The sequence below is a fragment of the Myotis lucifugus genome, unplaced genomic scaffold, assembly GCF_000147115.1.
Source record: "Myotis lucifugus unplaced genomic scaffold, Myoluc2.0 scaffold_78, whole genome shotgun sequence".
Lineage (NCBI taxonomy): Eukaryota > Metazoa > Chordata > Mammalia > Chiroptera > Vespertilionidae > Myotis > Myotis lucifugus.
In genome coordinates this window covers 2,719,467-2,744,052 of record NW_005871126.1, presented here as the reverse complement: position 1 = coordinate 2,744,052, position 24,586 = coordinate 2,719,467, and the positions used below count along the sequence as shown (strand labels likewise).

The 24,586-nt window shown below is 34.8% G+C and overlaps 1 protein-coding gene across 2 annotated transcripts in view; it reads left to right on the top strand.

The window, feature by feature from the left end:
* Window positions 1-24,586, top strand: part of ETNK1 (ethanolamine kinase 1) — a 53,484-nt gene that overhangs the window by 18,935 nt on the left and 9,963 nt on the right. For both annotated transcript variants that reach the window (XM_006090655.3, XM_023755516.1), the window contains exons 3-6: window positions 3,578-3,718; window positions 7,968-8,110; window positions 18,024-18,107; window positions 20,100-20,260. In XM_006090655.3, the coding sequence (XP_006090717.2) occupies window positions 3,578-3,718; window positions 7,968-8,110; window positions 18,024-18,107; window positions 20,100-20,260 (529 nt within the window). The remainder of the gene's footprint in view (window positions 1-3,577; window positions 3,719-7,967; window positions 8,111-18,023; window positions 18,108-20,099; window positions 20,261-24,586) is intronic.

Here is a 24,586-nt window from a genome sequence, read left to right as displayed (position 1 = left end):
GAGAAAATGGTATTTGATAAGTGTTTTATAAAATCATTTGGAAAATTTTGCTTGTTAACTTAGAGTTTATATTCATTTAATATTTCTCTTATAACTAGTAGGAAATTGGTGTGAAATGGGAAGTAGTCTACAGGATCTTTGTATATGAATATGAAGGTGAAGTTCATGTAATTAATTAAAATTTTTATGCACTTCTTTCTGGTATTCCATGGCTTATAATTTTAGATTTGAAGGACAACTTAAAGATTATGAAATAAAACAGCAATTTTGATTTTTGTAAGGAAATTGGCACAACCCCAAATATCCACCTTTCTGCTGGAAAAGTCAAGACATTCGAAATTTGCTTTCTCTTCTAGCAGCTTTCTCTTCTAGCTTTCTCTTCTAGCAGCTAGTCATATTCAACAGATTCCATTAATCTATAAGAGCCCCTTGAAATTGTGGCCATATATATTATTCGTTTTTGAAGTATTTACCAGAGAATTGGCATTCCAGTCACTCCCAGCTAGAAAACTTATAATTAGACAACTTCTGAGACTACATTTTATATTTTGCAAATCAGGGTTTCATACAAACTCTGGGTAAAACTATAAAAATTGACATTATTATTATTTTTAAAAATCACAGTAAATAAAGTTTGTTAGTGTTAAATACCTGTTCTGATATGTGATTTTTCTCCTGAATCACCAGTTTCATTTGTTGAGTAAACATTTCTAGGACATAATGTTCTTTTGACATAGATTGCCCATGAGTTTTATTTAACACAGATCATACCTTTCCTCAGGCCTCTTGTCCCAACTCTATTCTTAAAGTTTTAAACCTATTCTTACTGGCATAAAATACATATATGTGTCTCTCACACGTGTCTACGTGTGTGTGTGTGTGTGTGTGTGTGTGTGTGTGTGTATATTTGCGTATTTGCCCCCTTCTTTGTTTTGTCTTTATCATCACCTGGCTTTCCCTGAAGTTTCCATCTTCTTAAAGTATCATACATTCATTTGGGCCTATGCCAGCGGTTCTCAACCTGTGGGTCGCGACCCCTTTGGTGGTCGAACGACCCTTTCACAGGGGTCGCCTAAGACCACCCTGCATATCAGATATTTACATTATGATTCATAACAGCAACATTACAGTTATGAAGTAGCAACGAAAATAATTTCATGGTTGGGTCACAACTTGAGGAACTGTATTTAAAGGGACAGAAGTTTGAGAACCACTGGCCTATGCGGATATGAACGTGGCATAAAAATAGATTTCTTTTTTACTGTATTCTTTTTAGACAGAAGTATGTGTTCTTCAGGAAGGTCAATCAAGTAGCAGTTATTTAATTTATATAAAAAGTTGTTTGTTTCCTAATTTGTTTGAGAGATATGAACCAAAGCACACATACCTAAAAAGGTTACAGATTTTAATATTTTGGTAACGCATTAGTACTCTTGATTGAGGATAACTTGAGAATTCAAACTGACTTAAAGAAGAAGGAATTTATTTGTATATATAACTGAGAATGAGTTCAAACATGGATGGATCCACAGGCTCTAGAACAGTATCATTAGGAATATCACTATCTTTTTGAAAAAGTTCTTTTTTTTTTTTTTTAATCCTTAACCAAGGATATTTTTTCATTGATTTTTAGGAAGAGTATAAGGGGATTGGGGGAAGAGAGAGAGAGTCAGGGAGACAGAGAGCTATGAATCTGTTGCCTTCCGTATGCGCCTGGACTCACTGGGCTGGGGGATCAAACCTTCAACCCATCTACATGTCCTTGATAGGGAATTGAACCCGCAACTCTTCCGTGTGCTGGCTGACGCTCCATCCACTGAGTCACATGCTTTATTTTCTGACAAACTTTATTAAGAAGTTTTATTTTCTAGCAAATTTTTTAAGAGTGACAATTACAGTGATCAGCAGTTGCAGGCTTACCTAATATTGCCACCCCAGGTTGTGGAGTAAGGAATTCCTCTTTTTATAAAGGCTTCAACCAAAGTCAAAGCTTCAACAAAAGTTCTGGGATCAAGTCCTTTTGGCCTAGCTTGGGTAATGTGCCCTGAACCAATTATTGTGGCCTGAAGGATGGAATGCCCTGGGCAAGTGTGTGTCATATCTTCACTCAAGTTACTGTTGCAGATAGGACAGAGAGTCAGGATTGAGATAAACTCTGTATGAATCACATGAAAAATGAAGAGTATGGAAATTTCTCCAAAGGAAAAATCAGAACTGGGTAGATAAAAATATTCACTATAGTAATAAAACTGTCATAAAATTATGTTATGTAATCACAGATTGGTGAAGGATTACTACAATGTTAGATTCCTGTGTGCCTTAGTTTGAGTGGTTCTCAACCATTTTTGCATACTGAAGTCATCTGGGAAGCTTTTAAATGTCCCAATGCCCAGACCAATTAAATCACAATTTCGGGCGTTGGGGGGGGGGGGGGGGGAGAGGGGGGCAGTAACCAGGGCTCTGTATTTTTTTCTTTGAAGTTCCAAAGTTTGATTTCAGTACACAGCCAAGCTATAGAGCATTATATTAGTGCCCTTCAGACTTTACAGTGGATTAGGATTACTTGGAGATCTTGTTTAAAATGAAGAATATTGGGGGCCCCACCTTCAGAGATTGTGATTGAATAGATCTCAGGTGGGACCTCAGACGTTTGTACATGGTGCTTTGTTGTAGGTCGTAGAACTAATTTGAGGAGCTTTACATTAGATGGTTAGCATTTTGACAATATGTCAGTTTTAAGTTCTTTAATTTGTGGATTATTGTTAAGTCATTTTTTTGCCTCCTAGTCTATAGGCTGTTTGGTAACTAATTTTTGTTTGGTATGCTTATTCCTCCATCAGATTTTCTGTACTGGTTTCTACAGAGACAAATATAGCATGGGCACTAGATTATGCAACTTGAAATTATTTTGAGGTTGCATCAAGACGATTGATTCTGACATCATAAAATCCAAATATTTTTTCAGAGAATTTGTCTTTAACAACAGTTATAGAAATTAACTCATAGAACCCACTTATCTCCCTGGTTACCTTTTTACTTTAGTCCCTTTTTGCCCCTTAACCTCAAGGCTCAAGATTAAAGTGACTCAGTATAAATGTATGTATCTTTTGATTAATTTCTAATATGTGTCTTGATATAATTTATATTTGTGTATTGTTCTGCTGGTCCCAAACATTGTGTAATCAAAATAGGCCACCTACTTTCAGATACTCAACCCCTTTTGGGACACAGTATTTAATTGCCATATTAATTGTAATTTTCTTCCTTCTGATGTATTACCTTTCTATTCTGAGTTCAATAGTTTCATAATTTCAAACTTCAATGTTTCTAATTTACACCTTTCTTTACTATATTTTACGAAAAAGGTAGAAACATTAATACATATATCTTTCTGTTTAATTGCTATTAAAATTAAAAAAAAATTAATTTCCAGGGGGCGCTGAGTAATATTTTTTCTGGAAAGGGGGCGGTAGGCCAAGTAAGTTTGGGAACCACTGCTTTAAGCATTTGTTTTGCTCTCCTTGTGAGAATTGACTTTCTTAACATTTTCTTTCTATGCTCTTTTGTTTTTAAACAGGCTAATTGCACGTCAGCTTGCTAAAATTCATGCTATTCATGCACACAATGGCTGGATTCCCAAATCTAATCTATGGCTGAAGATGAGGAAATACTTCTCTCTTATTCCCACAGGATTTGCAGATGAAGATCTTAATAAAAGGTAAAATTACTGAAATTACTTTTTACATTTGAAATAATATTTCACATTGCTCTAAATACTAGTTCTCAAAGATAACTATAAGGTTTCTGTATATAAAATCTGGTTTGGTTTATCTCTGCATTGAAATAAAATAGTCATTGATTCATTTGACTTTCAGATGGCACTATAGAAATAAAGCCTCTCTCTTTTCCCCCCAGATGACTAAAAAAACAAAAACAAAATCAAATCCTACAAAAGCAAGGGGATATGGGAGTGGGCAGAGATGAGGGGACAAAAAATAAATATAGAACATTTATTTGCAAGTAACTGAAATAAAAAAATCACTTATGAATAGGTATGTTTTTGCATAGTATGAGTTGGTCATTGAGACTTAAAAAAAAGTCTTTTTGTTCAAAGCTGTTTTGAATAGGCCTAGAGATTACATTGGGGCAGTGTAGTAATGGAATGTGAAAAAGCTTGGGTTGTCTTAGTTTACTATGGCTATTGAAGTCCCATATAATGAAGTTGAAAATTCATTTACTAGAGTCTTACTTAGATTTTGTAGGGTCAAACTGACTATAGTATTTCATTATTTTCTATATAAAACTATTCGTAAATCAGTTTTTAGACTCTAAGTTATATGAACATATATATATTTTAAACATATTTTTATTAATTTCGGAGAAGAAGGGAGAGAAAGAGAGAGATAGAAACATCAATTATAGAGTCATTAATTGGGTGCCTCCTGCATGTGTCCTGACCGGGAATTGAACTATGACTTCTCCTGGGTTATAAGTTGTTGCTCAATCACTGAGCCATGTGGGCCCCACTGAACATATTTTTTATAGTGTAATTAATACTAGTACAAAAATTAGAAATTTTATTTTGTTCTTTACATCTAAAATGTACATGAAAACTTTAGCTTTTGTATTTAGCAAGTCTTTGTTTTAAGAACAACAGACACATGTAGGACCTAAAAAGTTTTTTTGCTTTTGTTTTTTAAATAATTTTTATTAGGGAAAAATAGCTGTATTGTTCTGTTGAGTATTATTATTTCAACATTTAATTTGAATCACTGTGTAGCTGTTTATTTTTTGTTTTTGTTTGTTGTTAAACCTCAGGGGTGGGGGGGAGAGAGAAACATCAATGTGAGAGAGACACTATGATTGGTTGCCTCCCATATGCTTCCCGAACAGAGCTGGGGATTAAACTTACAACCCAGGTATGTGCCCCTGACCGGGAGTCAAACCCTCGACCCTTTGGTGCAAGGGCCAACACTCCTACCACTGAGCAGCACCGGCCAGGGCGGTGTAACTGTTTGTATCTGCAGGTATTTGGTCAAACTTTGAATTTGATAGGGATATTATTCTCCTTTAATTGGGATAGGCAAATGTCTAGTGTGCTGGGGAAGCAACAGCATAAAAACAGAAAATTTTTTTTGGAAATAGCTATTTTGTTGAAAGATTTTAGGGAAGGCTACTTAAAAATAATGAAGTAGATGGCAAAAGTGAAAGAAGATTTCCTTGTGGGTTTTTTTTAAAGATGACGGCAGAGTTTGAGAGGCAGTGTAGTGTGGTTTTGGAGCACAAGACTTTGGAACTGTATTGCTTGGGGATGAAATATCAGTTTTGCCAATTAACATTTCTGCTTTTTAACCTTTGGCAGCAAGTTATCTATTTCTTCATTTGTAAAATGGAAAAAAGCAAGAGTAGTACATTTAAAAACCTTTGAGGGTTTTGTGAGAATTAATTGAGTTAGTATATACTAGTAGAAATTAGTTAGAACATTGCCTGGCCATTTAAGTGCTAAATAAATATTAGCTAGTACTTTTAAAAATCAAAGCATCTAGAATAGGTTTTGGGTCATATTTCCTAGACTCTTTTGAGGTATATTTTAAAATCTTGATGTGATACTTTGGAAAAGCTGGAGATGCCCAGTGATTAATAACAGGGTGAAAGCATCCTGTCCCAATAGAAAATATTCAACTAGAACATTAAAAGCAATTAACTTTTTGTTTGTACATGTTTGTAATTACCATGTTCATAATCCTTTGAATCCTGTTATTTCCACTTAACTCTGAACTTTTAAAAGTACACCACTTTTAAAAGAACCAGTTACACCACTTAAAGAACTATAAGGATTACTTTTAGAAACTATGTGTAGAGTAGAATGCAGTAGTGGGAAAAATACAGGTAGCAACCACCTGAATAGGAAAATTCATTAAAGTAAATTCAGTGTACAGAATCTTTATTATATTGTAACCAGAGGCCTGGTGCACAAATTTGTGCACAGGTGGGGTCCCTCGGCCTGGCCGGTGATTGGGACCAATAGGGGGGCCGCCCCCCCAAATTGGGGCGATTGGGGGGGGGGCAGCTGGCCAGGGGGAGGGACTGCTGGAGGTTGGCCCCAGCAGCAAGCTAACCAGCGGCCGATTCCGCGAAGAATTGGGCTCCCTCCTTCCTCCTGTATGGGTCCAGGGTGTGAGTGAACCAGATTCGGGGTTGTCAGGGCCCCAGCAGCAAGGTCTGAGTCACTGCACATCATAGCTACTGCTGGTCATCCAGTCGTTCTGGTCATTCTTAATGGTCACTTAGAGATATATCTACTGAGAGAGAGAGAGAGAGAGAGAGAGAGAGAGAGAGAGAGAGAGAGAAGAGAGAGAAAGATAGAAAAATAGAAAAGTAAGGGATAATTTGAGAGTCTAGAGCAGGGGTAGGTAACCCCTGGCACACGTGCCAAACATGGCACGCCAGTAACTTCTGCTGGCACGCGAAACCCTCTCTTGTAATCTTCCATTTACAATTTTTCTTAATATCGACTTTTTTATTTTTCAGATAAATTCAGTGTAGGTGCATCTTAGATAAATAAATAATTTTACATAACAAGTTATCTTAAAGACCATAGACATGGATTGACGAGAGGGGAAGAGCAATTTCTAGGCCTCTGCCTTAACTCTCCCTGCCTTCCTAGATCCGACCAGTGTTTTGGTTTCATCCACATACGCTTGTGAATCTTTGTTCTCAGTGATAAATTTTGTTAAGTTTTGTAATAGGAGTAGCCTGACAGATGAAAGTAGTAGCTCGTGCATATCTCTGAAGGTCACGAAATATAAACCTGATGTAAAATCTGTCATCAGTGATGCAGCAGCAAAAGTCCCACTGATAATATCAAATGGAGTCATAAAGTTTTCTGTCGGACTATCAGTGTACATGTATACATTAAAAAATAAATGTATTTTTCATCATCATATACTGTGTTTTTGTCGCTCGAATGAATTTTATTATTTTTTCAAGGTTCTTCACATACGTACACCTTAAGAGATATCAAGTAGGTGTAACATGTTCTCAAAAAATGAGGGTTGGCACGCAGAAGAATTTTGAGTCAGAGATTTTGCTGGTTTTGGCACGCACTCATAAAAAGGTTGCCCACCCCTGGTCTAGAGAAAGAATGAAGAGAACTTGGCTTAAAGTATAAAGGGAAGAAGAGAAAGAGTAAACTAACAGCCATTTTGTAAGCCTGATGGTGCTATTGAGGAATTTGTGGTAGCACCCTGTTTTTGTCAAATTAACATAAGTATAGCATAATAAATGTACAGAAGAGTGTAGGGTAAAGTGCTATGATCTCTAGGCCATCTTATCACACTACCTCTCACCCTTCCCAGTCTGACTACTATGAGCCAGTTTCTACAATGAATAATATGAGAACTCCATGGTGTGATTGCCACATGGTAATATAATGATTATAGATTATCATGTAATAATATGAGTCCATTTATCAATGGTGGGTAATATATATTGAGTTTGAAATGTGAATTTAATGGATTTATACTGCATTTACCCTTCCAAACTTGAAGTAGATGTTTAGTTCTTTAATGGACTGTCTTTGTAACTTTAAGTAATACACTTAAACCTGTTTTTATTAAACTCTTTGTGTCTTGATTTTCCCTCTACAAAATGGAAGTAAGTGTAAAACTTTTAGAAAACTGCTTAGTGTTAGCTATTAGCATATATATTTTTTCCTTCAATTTTGTAGTGATGTATTTTTTACTTTTCTGCCCTGCAATTTAACTCTTGCTCAGTTTCTTTTCATGTGTAAGTTCATTGTAAAGGTTTTTCTTTATTCCAGCCTCTGGAATAATTGGCTTGTTTTAATTCAGGAGTCTGTGCTATTGAATGGAAAAACTTACTAAATTAATTATTAATCGTTAATCCAACTTGAAAAAAATGTCATTAACTTAAGGAAAATATTACTCTTCTTTTAAAATTAATAGGTTCCTAAGTGATATTCCAAGCTCTCAGATTCTTCAGGAAGAGATGAATTGGATGAAGAGGATTCTTTCCAACCTGGGCTCACCTGTTGTGCTTTGCCATAATGACCTACTATGTAAGAACATAATCTACAATGAGAAACAAGGTAGGTATTTGACCTTAGCTGTAAGTAAAGATGAATTCTTTGATGTTCTTTGTGGTCCTTTGATTTTTGTCTCAAATTTAATTCAAATGCAAGGATTGAAAACATGCATGAAGTCTTTAAATATTTTCTTATAGGTTATAAAGTCATGGTAACTGTACTAATTAGGAATATATATTCTCTGTATATTTATATAAACTGTTTCCTAGAGTTGATTTAATAGAAACAGATTGGTTCCTGTTAAGCGAGTTTTAAATGAGACATGATAAAAATGACTTGTTTATAAAATCTAACTATAAAACATATTTGATAACTCATTGTTTGAAAATACACCTGCTTGTAATGGGGTTTATTGAAAAACCAACTGACACTATGCTGCTTTATAAATATAGAAATTTTCTCAGTGTTAGGAAGGACAACAGTATTCGAAACACATGTTTCCAGGTTTTCTGTTAACCTGTTTATTATGCTGATTTGTTAGGTAGTTTGATGCTAAGGAGAGGGCCACAGATGGAGGAAATATTTGTACCTACTGAAGTAATAATAAGATCTGGCAAATAGTTTTAATATATTTTGAGGTAGACAGTGATACTTTCTGGTGAAATGTTTTCTTTGATCATATCTTTCTATATTCAAATTCTCTGTTTTATATTTCAGAAACACTTGGTTGTATTATTGGATAGAGTGGTTTGAGGTTTGGTTGCTAAACAGATGTCCTTCAGTACTAAACTGAAATATAAAAATACAATTTTGATTGAAAGATTAGTATGCAAAAAGTCTGTTTGAAACTATGAAGCTATTGCATTTTATAGGAAATCAGTTTTGAAGATAATCATTATAGTTGGAAGATTGTTTTGAATCAAAAGTGTGTTGTTAAGATACTAAAGCCAAAGAATTCTGATTAAATGGTCATAGTTATGTTACATTAATATTTGTGACCATTATTAATAGATTGTAAGTCGAGACTATTTTAATAAGAGGTGGTGGATATTTATAACTTGCTTTACTTGAAGAAAACCAAGTAAAGAACACTGTCAAGGGTGGTAGCCTGAAGCATCTATTTTCAAAAACATTGAGTAACTTTTATATTTGCTATTTTAATGCAGTTTAGAGATTTCCTTATTTAAAAATACACTAAGCTGACATCTTTATTTTGAATATCTGGAAGTTTTTGTATAGAATTATTTTCTTAAAACTTTAGGAGTACCCTAAAACATTAAGTACTTGACAGTGTCCTTTAGTTTATTATTGTCCATTTATTATATATTATTGTCATAGACTATATGTACTACATTATATACTAATAACCAAATCTCAGTGCCATTTGTGAGACAAGTATTAGTTGTACATTAAAGGAATGTATTAGCTTTTACGTTGAGTGTAAGACCGAATAACACATTATGTTATGTAATGGAATTTCAAGTGAGGGACTTCATCTTGCGCTTGAAGTGGACACTCAGCTTTATTTTTAACTGCAAGTTAATCAAAGAGAGTCTATTTCCTTTGGAATATAATTTTAACTTTCATACTTTTATGTTTCTTTTGCATATTCATTTCATAGAACAAATTTATTTATAAAACTAAAACAGAAGGGACCAAAAAAATCAGATTACTTTGTCTTCGTTATTAAAAGTACATTTTTATGTTTTAATTTTACCAGTTGCCTATCTAAACTATTGATCAGTGATATGAAAAGTTCTCATATTTTGAAATAAACTTTTATGCTTCAGTTTGGCTTTAGGAATTCAAAATTGTCATTTGTTTATATTTACCAAGAATTACCTAAATCATACTTTTGTGTCTAATTTTTTTTCTACACAATAAATTTCAAAGTTCAACAAATATTAGTTTGATATATATTTTATAGCTTGTCCTTCTTCAGAAGTCTATTATATACCATTTGTTTCTTGTCTTTGAGTTTGTTTGTGTGTTAGTTATGGAGATGTTTTGTTGTTTTTACTTACCAATGGTTTTATAGTGTTTGTTAGAAAGGCTAGTGTGAATTCCATGACATCCACTTAAAAAAATCAATTCTTATGTTATTAGTTGATAAGCATTAAGAAAATGTGGTTGGAATCTTGTGACTAGCCTTTTCTGTTTATTATTATCTCATTTTGTTTCAAATTAGGAGCTAATTTTTTGAAGTAACATTATGACCTATTTGTCTTTATAAGGGGAAGATACCATGCCTCAGACTTTAAAAGAATGTAAATTCTATAAAATTTAGTAAATTTAGTAGCATAAAATAGACTGTAGCTTAGCATTAGTATTTACTTATGGCTGCAATCAGAAGAATGATAATTAAAGTGAGAAATATGTATCTCAAAGTTCTTTACCTTAACTCGTCACCTTGTACAGCATCTAAAAACCAAGTGTTGAATCTTTTGGGGTTAAAATAATTTCTACATAGAATAAATTATTAAGCTGCATATTATGTTCAAAATAAGTTTATCACTTTTTATAATTTGAGCTCAGGACCTCACCATTTTATACTCACCTATGAGATATAAATATATAAAAATAATAAGATGAAAGCCAAGGAACTGGCCTTGACATCATCAAGCTTAGTATCTCTGTTGTATGTTTTAGATCCTTAATATCTCAGAAGTGCAAATTTTAGTTAAACTTCATGAATTTAAACTGGATCATCAATGTTTCCACATGTATTTTTCAACCATAATAACTTAGATTTTGTATATTGTAACTCAGTTTTAAAAATCTTTACGTTAACTCTTAAAAGCAGATATATTAAAGCTTAGTTATAATCAGGAGAAGTTAGAACATAGACTTTTGGAATGGAGCACACCTTGGTTCACATTTCTTCTCAATCTCATATGGAAGCAAGTGGTATTAGATAAGTCAGGGGTGAGAACCTTTTTTCTGCCAAGAGCCATATGGATATTTAGAGCATCATTTGCGGGCCATACAAAATTATCACCTTAAAAATTAGCCTGCTATATTTGGTCAGACATTTAATTAACTCACCCCTAATGCCTTGACAGGGCCAGACCAAATGATTTTGCAGGCTTTATACGGCCCCCGGGCAGGACAATCCCCACCCCTGAGAAAAGTCATTTTATCTCTATATTCAGTGTTTATATTTAGTTCTGTGCCAGAATCATGTTGGTTACTGGGAAAAAAAGTCCAAGACCAAATGAACAAAAATTTCTATAGATGAGCTTAAGAATCTGCATGTTTAGCAGAGAGTTCCAGGCAGTACCTATATTGCTGATAGTCTAGAACTTTAGTTTGCTTTATTTTCAACTTAGATGATATCTACTTCAGATGGTTTCTGATCATGCTTATCGAGTATATAGCACTGGACTAGGTACTAGGCAGCTCTCAGTTACAGGTATTTTTACCATAAGAAGGGTTGGCAAACTTTTTCTGTAAGGGGTTAGATCAAGCATGTCAAACTTGCGGCCTGTGGGCTGCATGTGGCCCACAATGAATATTTTTGTGGCCCAGCCAAAATAATGGTATGTAAGAGTTTTAATAAAAAATTTCATAACTTAAATTTTTATAATATTCTGTTATACATAATTATTAATAATGAACTACAATGTTTGCTCATGACTGATTACTATAGTCGTGTTGCATTCATTTTCCTTACACGTCTTAGGTGTAGGCGCACCATTTCTCTCCAGTAATACTAGCAGCGAATATTTTAGCAGCCGATTGCCACGTCATTAGTCTTGTACTGATTTGTTTGGTGTGTGCAAAAGGAAATATTTTGCTTTCGGAGAACAAGAAAAAAGGGTTTATTTGTGTTACGCTTATTTGTGCAGTTATTCAGTGTCTGGTAAGTTAATGTTTAAGAAAAAATTAATTTTTATTAAAATGTTCTATTTTATGCTAACGATTACTCATTTATTTTAGCCCTTTGTATTCAGCATGTGTCTTATCTAAATAAACCTACGTTTCTATGAAAATTGAAGCGTTTGTTTTTATGTGGCCCACATAAACTTAAACCTTATTTGCCCCTTGTTAGTCTTTGAGTTTGACATGCTTGGGCTAGTTAGTACTTATTTTAGGCTCTGCATTCCATATTATAGTCTCTGTTGCAACTGTGCAACTCTGTTGTAGTGCAAACATAGCCTTAGATAATACATAAATATGTCTGGCTGTATTCAGTAAAATTTCTTTTACAAAAGCAGGCAGTGGGCTGGCTGGATTTGGACTCAGCATACATAGTTTGCCAACACCTGTATTTTGTGTCTAGGATCCATTTTATAAAATGTATCTGACTGTGAAAAAGTTAAAATGGTTACTGTAAGTAAGAAGGTTAATTATGTACTATAACTAGGAGAATTTTGGCTCCTAGGTATGCGATGACAATGCAGTTTGTCTTTCAGTGCAACTTAAAGATTCTATGGTAACTGTACCTTGAGTGATTAATTTAAAGTTTAAGAATGTATGTATGTATGTGTGTATGTATGTATATACTATATAACTACATATTCACATATAGACACACATGAAGACTATGAGCACCCTGCAGTTTATAGGCATTTTCAACTGTGAATGTTATAGGAATGGTAGGCATTACAGGAAGAAATACTGCCACTGCCTCTTCTCACCATGTCAGTTGACAGGACTCAGGAATATGAGAGAAGAGTGAGCTTCCTTTCTGAAGTTGATGGTAGCTGTCAAGATTTTTGAAAAGTTAGTCCCAGAATTTAGGTGGTTTTTAAAAACAGCAGCCCATTTCTCGCCTTCAGTGACATGACTTCTTAAAAAGGTAAGAAAAGACTACTTAATGATATGATGATAGGATTGTTACATAATAAGAAAATCAAAAGCAGTGGTTCTTGCTCCTGAACTGTAAGATAAGACCAGTCACTAGTCATCTTTTAAATTCATCAATGATTAATTTAAAAATAATTTATACTAAGTAGAACAAATAGTAATAATGTTTATTACCTCATTTTAAATCTAATATTTTAATTTCAAATAAACCTTTAGTTGCTGACATGTTAGAAATAATTGCTAAAGTTTTTTAGTTTGTTGTCTCATGTCTTAATGCTTTGTCATAGTGTTAACTGGAGGTGGTTTCATTTTCTCCCTCTCCCCATTTCTTCATAAAAGCTCATATAAAGATCTAATACAGTGGGGCCTTGACTTACGAGTTTAATTCGTTCCGTGATGGAGCTCGTAACTCAAATTACTTGTATGTCAAATCTTAAAGTGAATGAGTGAGACACGTGATGCTGGGCTGATGTTGTGGCGTTCACTGTGACGTTCGCTGCGCCAACTAGCGGTGGGGTATCTGAAGCTGGCTCGTAACCTGAATTTTAGCTCGCAACTCAAAGCAAAAAATCGGCCAAGAGACGGCTCGTACCTCGAAAAACTCGTTAGTCGGGACACTCGTAAGTCAAGGCCCCACTGTATATAACTTTAAGTTTCAGGAATGGCAATCATTGTTTATTTGCTATGTCTGCAAAATATAAGAAGCTGAGTTACAGCTATTTAAGGAAATACAAATGAATGGAAAGAAAAGATTTTTCTGGGAATTACAGTGTAAACCAGGTTTTTCTTTAGTTTTACACAATATAAATAAAAAATTGGTGAGTCACTATTCTTCATCACTTGATTGGCTCTAAATCCTATCCATTCTGTTATTCATGAAAAGGCATTATTGTGGTTGTTTTACTGACATTTTAATAACTTAGGAGAGGTAGTTTTTTATTTGTTTTTATTTTAAAATTTAAATACAAATTTATTTTTGTATTTGGTAACCTATATTTTACAGGGTGGAATTTTTATGAAGGATAGTTAAACTTTGTTTTAACTTGTATTTCAGATCGTAATTGGCATAAAATAAAATATCCCTAAATCAGGTAATAAAAAACTTATGGATTGTAAAAATAGCTACCTAAAATAGTTAGTAGTTTAATGTTTTCTGTACATACATTCAGTCCCATTGTATATTCAATCATATACTTGAATATGAATGTCAAAAATGCCTCCCTTTGTTCTTTCATGCTTATTCTCCCCACACACATTTAAACGTGTGTTATCATTGTGCCTCCAGCATTCTCTGAAAAACTTTCATTTATTCCACTAGCATTTTAATACTTCCTGTGTGCTAGGTATTGCTCTGTGGATTGTATGATGAAAGATGAGAGGGACTTACTGCCCTTTCAGGAAGCCATATGCCCTGTACTGGAGGAGTTGGATTATGAAACAGATATTTACATTCAGAATGATGAGTGCTATGGTAAAGGTACTACTGAAAACCAGAGGGATAGTTTCCCAGAGCAGAGTATTTATTTTTTCTGTGTAAGAAAGAAAGCATGTTGCTAATATTAGTATACTCATAGTACATACATACTGTATGTATAAAACTACAGACGAAGTAGAGTAAGTTAGAAAGATTTTCAGGTTCTTATATTGGTTATTTTACTTTTTATCTCTCCTCCTTTCTTCTTAGCAACAGTAAAATAAAGGAGTCCAAATGAATGTCATGTGAATTATAGTCTTAGTTAATATATATATTTTTGGTTTTAAAGTACTTTAAAAATGGGCTATTTTCAGCTATACTGAGATTTTAACAATTTGTTTAGGTAGTGAGTAGATTTTATTACTGTGAAGATATACAAGAAATATAGTAATGAAAAATGTAGCTTTTAAAAATTGAATAAATTATTTTATTCAATAATCTTACGCTTTACCTATTATGCGCTAGTCAGTGTGGTAATTAATAAAGATAAATAATATATAGTCTTAGCCTTTAAAGCACTACTCCTTTACTTTTCAGAGGTCAAGGATCCCTTGAGAATTTGGAGACTTGAGAATCCCCTCAGAAAATGCATATACATATAAAATGTTGTATAAAAATTTAAGGAGTATTCTCATTTTTTTCCATCCTTAAAATCCTATTAAAACTTTGTTTTAAAGAAATAAGATAATCATGCCATATAAACTATTGATTGTTAATAGTGATGTCGACGTTCCTCTAAATAATTGGAAATTTTAGAAGTCAGAAGTTAAATTTGTAGAAGAAAAAAGGTTTAGTATGCTTTCTGTTAGTAGAAAGCATTTTGTAGTAATTTGATTTTTCTGGCACCCAAAGTAAGGGAAGTAGGCGTCTTTAATTTGACTTTGTTGCAGAAGATTAAATTTAAGGTTGAGTTCCACTTTGTTTGCAATAGTTTGAAAAAGAATAGTTAATGCGGATTTAAAAATTTTTTCCTTTTAAGCTTTGTGTCTTGTAAAATGTGAGTTTGCCAAATTTTCTTCATCTGCTACAGATTAGGTATGCCATTGTTGCTGCCATGTGGCGGCGCACCCCGTGCTTCTTAAACGCACTGACTGGAGGTTTATCGCATCACTTGTTCACATGCACGGAGCCTGGTAACAGCCTCATCTGTATCTTCTTAGCTTCATTTTCTTATTTTTAAAATTTCATTATTTATAAACTGGACATAGCATATAAAAATAAAGGATAGTTTTAATGAATTAATGCTACTACAAAAAGTCATTGCTAAAACATTCATACTGAAACAGATTTTAACTGTTATTAAAATGATCTATGCTTTATTTAAGTTGTATTTATAAGCAGGCATGTTTTACCTGCCATTTTAACTTATTTGCCAAATTCTAAATATAATTTTGAAAGTTGAAATAGAAACTTGTTATGTGGCAAGTAAACTTCAGGACTGGGCTGTGTATTTTTATTGGCATGTAACAGTTAATATGAGCTTTACAAGAATTTTATGTTTAAAGAGCTAAAACAATCAACAGCTGCAATGAAAACATTTTAATATTAAAACTGTTTCATTAGTTCAGTTGTGCAACTTGGTAAATCTTGAATTCTGATTTCATGTAGACCAAGTGAATAGGAATCTCCCAAATCATTCTGTTTTAGTCTCTTACCTATCTACAGTTTTGTAAAGAATTCATCTTACTTTTTTAAGCTGTCTTTTTTCCCCCTCTTAAAAGTACGTTTATTGTAAAGAATTTAAAATATAAAGGAAAAAGGGTCATTTGTCACTGGTAATGAGACCAGTTGAACTATTTTATTTTCCACTCATCCTCCCCGCCCCCCCCCATGTATTATTTTTATTTATTTTTTCCTCTTTAGGCATAATATTTTAATAAATTGGATTATTGGCATTTACTATTTTGTATCTTTTTCATATAACATTTCTAATTCTCCTAGTCATTAAATCATCTTTGAAAATGAAAAAAATTTTTCATGGCTGCAAAGTGTTTTATCATGATAGTGATCTTCACTCTCATTCCCAAGGGTAACCAGAAAATAATTTAAATATATTTTTTTAATTTTTTTTACAGAGAGGAAGGGAGAGGGATAGAGTGTTAGAAACATCGATGAGAGAGAAACATCGATCAGCTGCCTCCTGCACACTCCCTACTGGGGATGTGCCCGCAACCAGGGTACATGCCCTTGACTGGAATCGAACCTGGGACCCTTGAGTCCGCAGGCCAACGCTCTATCCACTGAGCCAAACCGGTCAGGGCCAGAAAATAATTTAAAGTGATTGGTTGAAACACACTCTGTCTTCTCATTCTACACTTTAGTAGAGTGATTTGGTTAACTTTAAGATTTTCCATGGGATTATTTTTTGTGAATTGAGGAATATAATATTTATGATGTTTGAATTGCAGTGATTTATTGTAGTTACCAACATTTTAAAATCTTATTTATTTTGTCAGTATGCATACAGATTTTGATAACTGAGCTTTGATACTTAGAGTCTCACTTTACTTTAGACTTGACTATTATTTATACAAATATATAAGGATATATTAAATACAGTTACATTAAAAATTTACTTTTATGTAAAATACTTCATTTGCTGTGACTTTTTTTTGTCATAAATTCTGTTTTTTTGAGTTTGAATATGATCAACATATATCCCAAATTAAACATACATATATGTATCAAGACATTATAGTTCAAAAGATCTTTTTTTGGGAGGGAGGAAAGCCAGTGTGTATAAGACCAGGAGTTTGTTACCTTAGTATGATCTATCTTTAAAAGACGGGGTAACCAGGCATATGCTTTTTATTTTCACAATTGCAGCTTACAAACTCTTCTTACAGTGTCTCTGTTTATGTATTCATTTTAACTGTTGGCCCTTGTAAGCCTTTGAGTTTATGATATCTGGTATAAATAGTGTGACCCATTTAGATTCATATTCTCTCTCTCACTCTCGGTCTCTCTTGCTCTCAACATTTTCTCTTGTCTCTTAAAATCAACAACATAAATCTGTTGAGTCCCAGATCTCCTATAGTAGTCAGTGTACCTTTGTTTTTTTAGAAAAGATAAAACAACCACTTTAATGCTGCTCAGGTATGTATTAGAAACTTTAGTTATATGGCATTCTAAGACAATCTTAAAACTTGATTGCAGCTAAATTCTTTAATTAGGGATATTGATAAGTTGATCAGCAAGTGTTAATAGCATAACTGCAGGATTCACAGAATTCAAGTCTTTCAAAGTTTATATTTGATTCCTATATGTAGGTTAGCTTGTTAGTTCACTTGTTGGAGTATCAGATTTTTAAAAAATATTGCTTAGATAATAATTAACAAAGATAGTTTTCATTTCTAATTAAACTTGAATTTTTAAGTAACTGATGCCCCCATGTGGTGAAAGACATTTTGCTTTTGTTTGAATTTGGAGAATGACTGTGTACAGTATTTTGACTTCTCTTAATTATAGTGAACATTAATGTTCATAAAGAAGCTGTTGACAAAGATACATAATTGAATTTTGTAAAGCTCATTGCCATAAATTCACAGCCTTACCCTGTATTGTCTCAGAAGTGCATGTAACCAAGCACGTACAATGAGACAAAATATTAAAAGCTATTTAATTACAAATAGCTTAGGGTTTTTCTGATCTTATATGTGATTTCTTATGTCTTTGTTTTTGTGTCTCACATAGGTGATGTACAGTTCATTGATTATGAATATTCTGGATACAACTACCTGGCATATGATATTGGAAATCATTTCAATGAATTTGCAGGTAAAATCCAGGGCTTAACTAGTGGAATAGCATAATGTAACTTTGATCTGACACTTTTAGAATTTTTTTTTTCTTTAAAATAGATAAACTGGGAAGAGGAGCAAAATTCTATTAACATTTTTCTGATCTTCGTTCTTTATTTGTTTTTATTACTGGAGGATAGAGAAGACTTCTTCATTAGTGTCTTAAGGGAAATCTATAATAATAAAAGCACAATATGCTAATTAGATCGGACATCCTTCCAGACGTCCTTCTGGATGACCTTCCGGACTAAACCGGGGCTGCGAGGGAAGCCCGGGTCCCAGCTGCCAGAGGGAAGCGGTACGGGCAGCGGGGGAAAGGAAGGCCTACTCTTGCACGAATTTTGTGCCTCGGGCTTCTAGTAAGAAATGATTATTGAGGCTTTTATTAGGACCTGACACAGTGCAAGGTGCTTTACAAGTCTTACTTTACCTTATTTTTTTTCCTCTACAACAATTTTTTAAGTTAGGTAATATTCCCAGTATACAGATGAGGGAAATAACTCATCAAGGGCACAGTAAAATACAGAGACTATGATTTGAAACCAATTTTAAAAATAATTTAAAAGCCTTTGCTATTTCCATTGTGTAATTGGGCTTTTGAAATGTTGGTTAATTAAAAAGCTTGAGGGTTTTTTTTGTGCGTGTTTTTTTTGTCTTTGACTATGAATAATTGAAAAGCTGATCATTTTTGCCCCTGAAAGTTATTCCATTAGTACTGACAAGTATAAAAGGTTTAGGTTTTCTAATGTAAATGGAATTAATTTAAAATACATTTTATGACTATACTTAGAAACATGAAATGCTCTAGAACTCAGGAATAGGAAATTCCCTTAGATGGTTTACACCTATTAGGAATTTTTCATTGCTGAATTTGTGTTTGTATACATTCATGCATTCATATATTTTAATATACTTTAGGTTACCGGCTGGAAAAAAAGTTGAGGAAAAGTTTCAATTTACATGTATTCAATAATTTCCCTACACCATGCTTATCATATGTATGTCATATCTCTACATATATACTGTACATATTTCCACATCTCTGTAGGAAGGGAAAGCAGCTGTTTATATAATGAATAATCATTGTGTTAAGGATAGTCACTGCTATGGATATGAAAGAGGAAACTTCACTGATCTTAGTATGATTTTGTGTAGAAAAGAAATTAAACTACAAGTTGAAAGGTAGCATAGAAAAAAGGTAACACTTGAGAGTTAGGTAGCATTTGCATGTACAGATAGAAGAGAAAGGAGGGTACTATAGGAAGAAGGGAGAAAACTTCCAAGATGAGTGTACTTATTTTTGTAGGATATGAAATTCATGCAGGAGAATAGGTTATAAGATCAGAGAAGTAAATTTGGACCAAATTACGAAGAACCTTGAATGCTAGGCAAAATAGTATGAACTTTATCTTCTGGGCTAGTTTTTGAAAACTGCAGATGATAAGATCAAATTTGTGGGGTAATTATTTTAAAGCAAGGACCAGAAAATAAGTAGTAGAAAATGTTGGAGTTGGAACATATAGCTAGGGTAAATATGGTTTGTAAAACTTAATATCGGGTATGTGTATGAGGTTTCAATATAAAATGTCTTTCTTACCCTGTGAGCAATAGTCAAGAAAGATTTTGAGCCACAGTTGTAGGAAATGCTGTAGATATTAATGTCCACAAGAATCTTCTGGGCTGCTTAGTTCAAAGATTCAGTGCTTCTGATGCAGGTAGTTCAAGCTTCACACTGAGGAAAAATTGAAGCAATGTGAATTGATGATGGTGGTCAACTGTATTGTGCATTCAAACTTAAATATACATTATGATTGTTTGGTTTATTTTAATACATGCTAATTAAATCTAGTATTTCAGCCAGATGTTTTATTTTTTTCTATGAAAATTATGTAGATAGTATGAATAATTAAAAGTATACATAAGAGAATGTGTTTTTAAAATTTTCATTGCACTTTTTTTTTCACTTTAGGTGTGAGTGATGTAGATTATAGTCTCTACCCAGGTAGAGAACTACAGGACCAGTGGCTGCGTTCTTACCTTGAAGCCTACAAAGAATATAAGGGCTTTGGGACTGAAGTTACTGAAAAGGAGGTAGAAAAACTCTTCATTCAAGTCAATCAGTTTGCTTTGGTAAGTTTAAATTTTAACAAAAGATTCTTCATACGATTTAACAACTGTTTAAATTTTCATCTTATAAAACAGTTTTCTGTTTTGAATTTTGTGAATTTTTGTTCAAAATAATGACAAAATGCAATTCTTTCCAATTTTTTCCACTATAGTATTTTTTAGAACAAAGATTTTGTTTTATTCACAACTATATTTCCAACCCCTAGAACAATAGTGCCTGGCTATTTGATAAGTGCCCAGTAATTATTTGTTTAATGAATGGATTCCAGTTAGAGTTAGGATTAATTGTGAATCAGTGTTTGTATATTATATTAGAGGCCCAGTGCATGAAATTTGTGCACAGGAGGGGTGGGGGAAATCCCTCACCCCAGACTGCATCCTCTTGCAACCTGGGACCCCTCGGGGCAGTCGGACATCCCTCTTGTAATCCGGGACCGCTGGCTCCTAGCTGCTCGCCTGCCTGCCTGCCTGATTGCCACTAACTGCTCGTCTGCCTAATCGACCCTAACTGCCTCTGCCTCAGCCCCCTCTGCTGGAGCTTCGTCTGGAAGGTTGTTTGCTGTCTGGTCTAATTAGCATATTATGCTTTTATTATTATAGATGTCTTCTTTTTTCTTTATGTTATGAAAAGCATACTCAAGGACAAATTATTGGGAAACAAGGTTTTCCACAATGCATTTATCATTACATCTTAATGTTAACATGATAAAAGTTTATTGGTTTTATAACTTTAGTTTGTCGTTCTTTTAAGTAAAATATGGTTTTCCATTATACATGTTCAAGTTGAGCTCACAACTCAAGTCATTTAAATGCTTTCCTTGAGATAATCACCATTTTTTGGGTATGTAGTAGACGTGCTTTCTATGTGCTTTCTATGTAATTTCATAGAATGTTAGAGTAGCATGCACTCGGGTAGAGATTTAATAAAATTAATAATTTTAAAGATTTCATTAAGGACATTCTTTAGTGAGACTGACTTTTTACTCTTGAGTGTGTGGTGATGAAGAATATAGGATACTACACTAATACAATTTAGTATCACTGCCGTGACTTATGCTAAGGTACCAGTAGCTTCATATACCATTGTTTTTGAACCATCAGTGCAAATGTTAACATAGTCAAAAAGGCAGGTGTAACATATTATGAAAGTAGTTATGGGTCTCAAGAACCTCTCATAGATTTGATGGACAGCTTTGAGAACCCTGGGTTTGTTTAGACTTTCCAAAAAAAAAAAAAAAAGTCATCCTATATAATAAAAGGGTAATATGCAAATTGACCCCAACGACTGGTCACTATGATGCGCACTGACCACCAGGGGGCAGACGCTCAATGTAGTAGCTGCCCTTCTGGTGGTCAGTGCACTCCCACAGGGGGAGCTCCACTCAGCCACAAGCTGGACTGATGATTGCGAGCGCAACAGTGGTGGCGGGAGCCTCTCCCACCTCCTTGGCAGCGCTAAGTATATCCGACTGTGGGCCTAAGCCATCAGTCGGACATCCCCCAAGGGCTCCTGGGCTGCCAGAGGGATGTCTGACTGCCAACTTAGGCCACATCCCCCCGGGGAGCGGGCCTAAGCCGGCAGGTGGACATCCCCCAAGAGATCCCGGACTGCGAGAGGGCACAGGCCGGGCCGAGGGACCCCCCCAAGTGCACAAATTTTTATGCACCGGGCCTCTAGTTTCATCTCATAATTTACTTCTCATTATATGTGTAAGATACTTAGGTAAAAAGAAGGCCATTTAAAAAATCTTTATCATAATTTAACATAGTAATTAATATTTTATTGAATGTTTGTTATATCAGAGGTATAGATACTATTATTACTACTCTGATATGTGTTATTTTTACACTGTCATGTAATTTTCCAATTCTCAGCAGAAGTGACTTAGTGTCCTACAAATTTAACTCAGTTCTGGAGATAGTGTCAGATCCCACAGGTTAAGGGTTCAATCCCACAAGACTGTCTGTTTGTTGTTGTCCCTCCTGCCCCTCTTGAATGCCAATTGTGAGTCTAGGTTGTTTCCTGTGCTTCTTACCTATTGTCAGTAAATTCCAGAACTCCCTCCTTGGGTTTGATTTATTTTTTAGAGTGGCTCACAGAACTCAGCAACATTCACAGATGCTTGCCAGTGTATTATGAAGGATAATATAAAGGCTATATAAGAATAGCTAGATTAAGAGGTACATTGGATAAGGTCCGAGGTGCACCAACCTCCCAGCATGTCTATGTGTTCACCAACTTGAAAGCTCTCCAAACCCCCTCCTTTGGAGATTTTATAAAGGCTCCATTACATAGGCAGTATGGATTAAGTCATTGGCCATTGCTGATTGAACTCAATCTCCAGCCCCTTTCCTCTCCTCAAAGATTAGGAGGTGGTGGGGCTGAAAGTTTTCTCTCTAATCACTTGGCAGGTTCCCCTGGCAACCAGCTCTCTTTCTTAGGTGCTTTCCAGAAGTAACCTCATATTGTAAACTCAAGTGTGGTTGAAAAGGGCTTCTTATGGATTACTAGAGACCTGGTGCACGAAATTCATGCAATGGGCTCAGCCCCTGCCCGCCGCGGCCGGAAGGACGTCCAGAAGGACATCCAGTCTAATTAGCACATTACGCTTTTATTATTATAGATAAGAATTTCTTAAACTTCTGTGACTCAAGAATTATTCAGGAACCTGTGACGAGAGACCAAATATTATAACAAAAGATGCTCCCATTTTGCTTATGCTTAGGAAATTCTAAGGATTTGGGGGAGCTATGAGCCAGGAATAGTGGATGAGGAACGAAAATATATTTATTACAAAGCATAATGTCACATTTGCTTTTTACACATGAGAAAACAAAGGCACAACGGAGTTAAACTGCTCTAAGCCACAAAGCTAATAATTTTTACAGTTTGACTCCAGAGCCCAGCCCTTCTGTTTTAAACCAATATGTTTCCCATGCATGTGACTTTAGCTGTTTACTCTTTACTATATTATTTATTCTTTTTTTAAAATATCTGTATTTGATGGGAACTATTTGATTCGTGCACTGGTGGGGTCCCTTGGCCTGGCCTGCAGGAATCAGTGGACTTCCACATCACTGCAGCCTGGCTTTACCCACCAGCTCATCGGGCTCCAGCCCGCTGTCTGCATTGATCCCGCACAGCACGAAATAGTGTGCGAAGTGGCAGGCGGCCAGGGAGGAGCCCGAGTCCGGGCTGGGTGCTGTGCCTCATGCTCATCCGGCCCACTGCACCTGCCACCGCCGCTGGGCGCACAGGGGGAGTGTCTGTGGGAGAGGCTCGCGCTGCTGCAGCTGCTCTCACCAGCTGTGAGCCCAGTGTCTGGCACCCATGTCAGCTAAGCAGCACTCCCGCTGTGGGAGCACACTGACCACAAGGGGGCAGCTCCTGCGTTGAGCGTCTGCCACCTGGTGGTCAGTGTGCATCATAGCTACCATCCGGTCATCCATTCACTTAGGCTTTTATATATATAGATTAATGATACGGTATAATGAATTGCAACAATATATTTTAAATAAAGATTTTTATCGGCAACACACTTTTTAAAAATTACATTTATTGGAATGACACTGGTTAATAACACAATATAGGTTTTGAGTGTACATTTTTATGATACAGGATCTGTATTTTGTACCACCCAAAGTCAAATAATCTTCCATCACCATATATTTCACTCCCTTTACCCTCACCTCCAACCCCCTTCCCTTTAGTAACCACCATACTATTGTCCATGAGTTTCTTGTTTGTTCGTTTGTTGTTTTTGGTTTTATACCCTCCATATGAGTGAGATCGTATTATTCTAAATCTTTTCTCTGATTTACTTTGCTTAACATGATTTTCTCAAGGTTCATCTATGTTGGTGCAAATGGCATTATTTCATTTTTTTTATGGCTGAGTAGTATTCCATAGGGTATATGTACCACTGTTATTTTAAATTGATTTTTAGAGAGAGAGAGGAAGGGAGAGAGAGAAATATCCATGTGTATCTAAGCATTGATTGGCTGCCTCCTGGCAGGGATTGAGCCCGCAACCCCAGCATGTCCCCTAACTGGGAATTGAACCTGCATCCTTTTGGTGTATGGGACAACGCCCAATCAACTGAGCCACACTGTACAGGGCTGTATCACTTTTCTTTCTTTTTTTTTTTTTAATTTTGTTTTATTGCTTAAAGTATTACAAAGAGTATTACATATGTCTCTCCCCCCCCCCCCACATTCCCACGGCCAACCCTACCTGTTCAACATTTACCATGCTAACATAAAACAACAACTAATAAATAAGACTAAAATTTTTTCTTAATGGGGATGATCAACTAAGCTTCTACTATT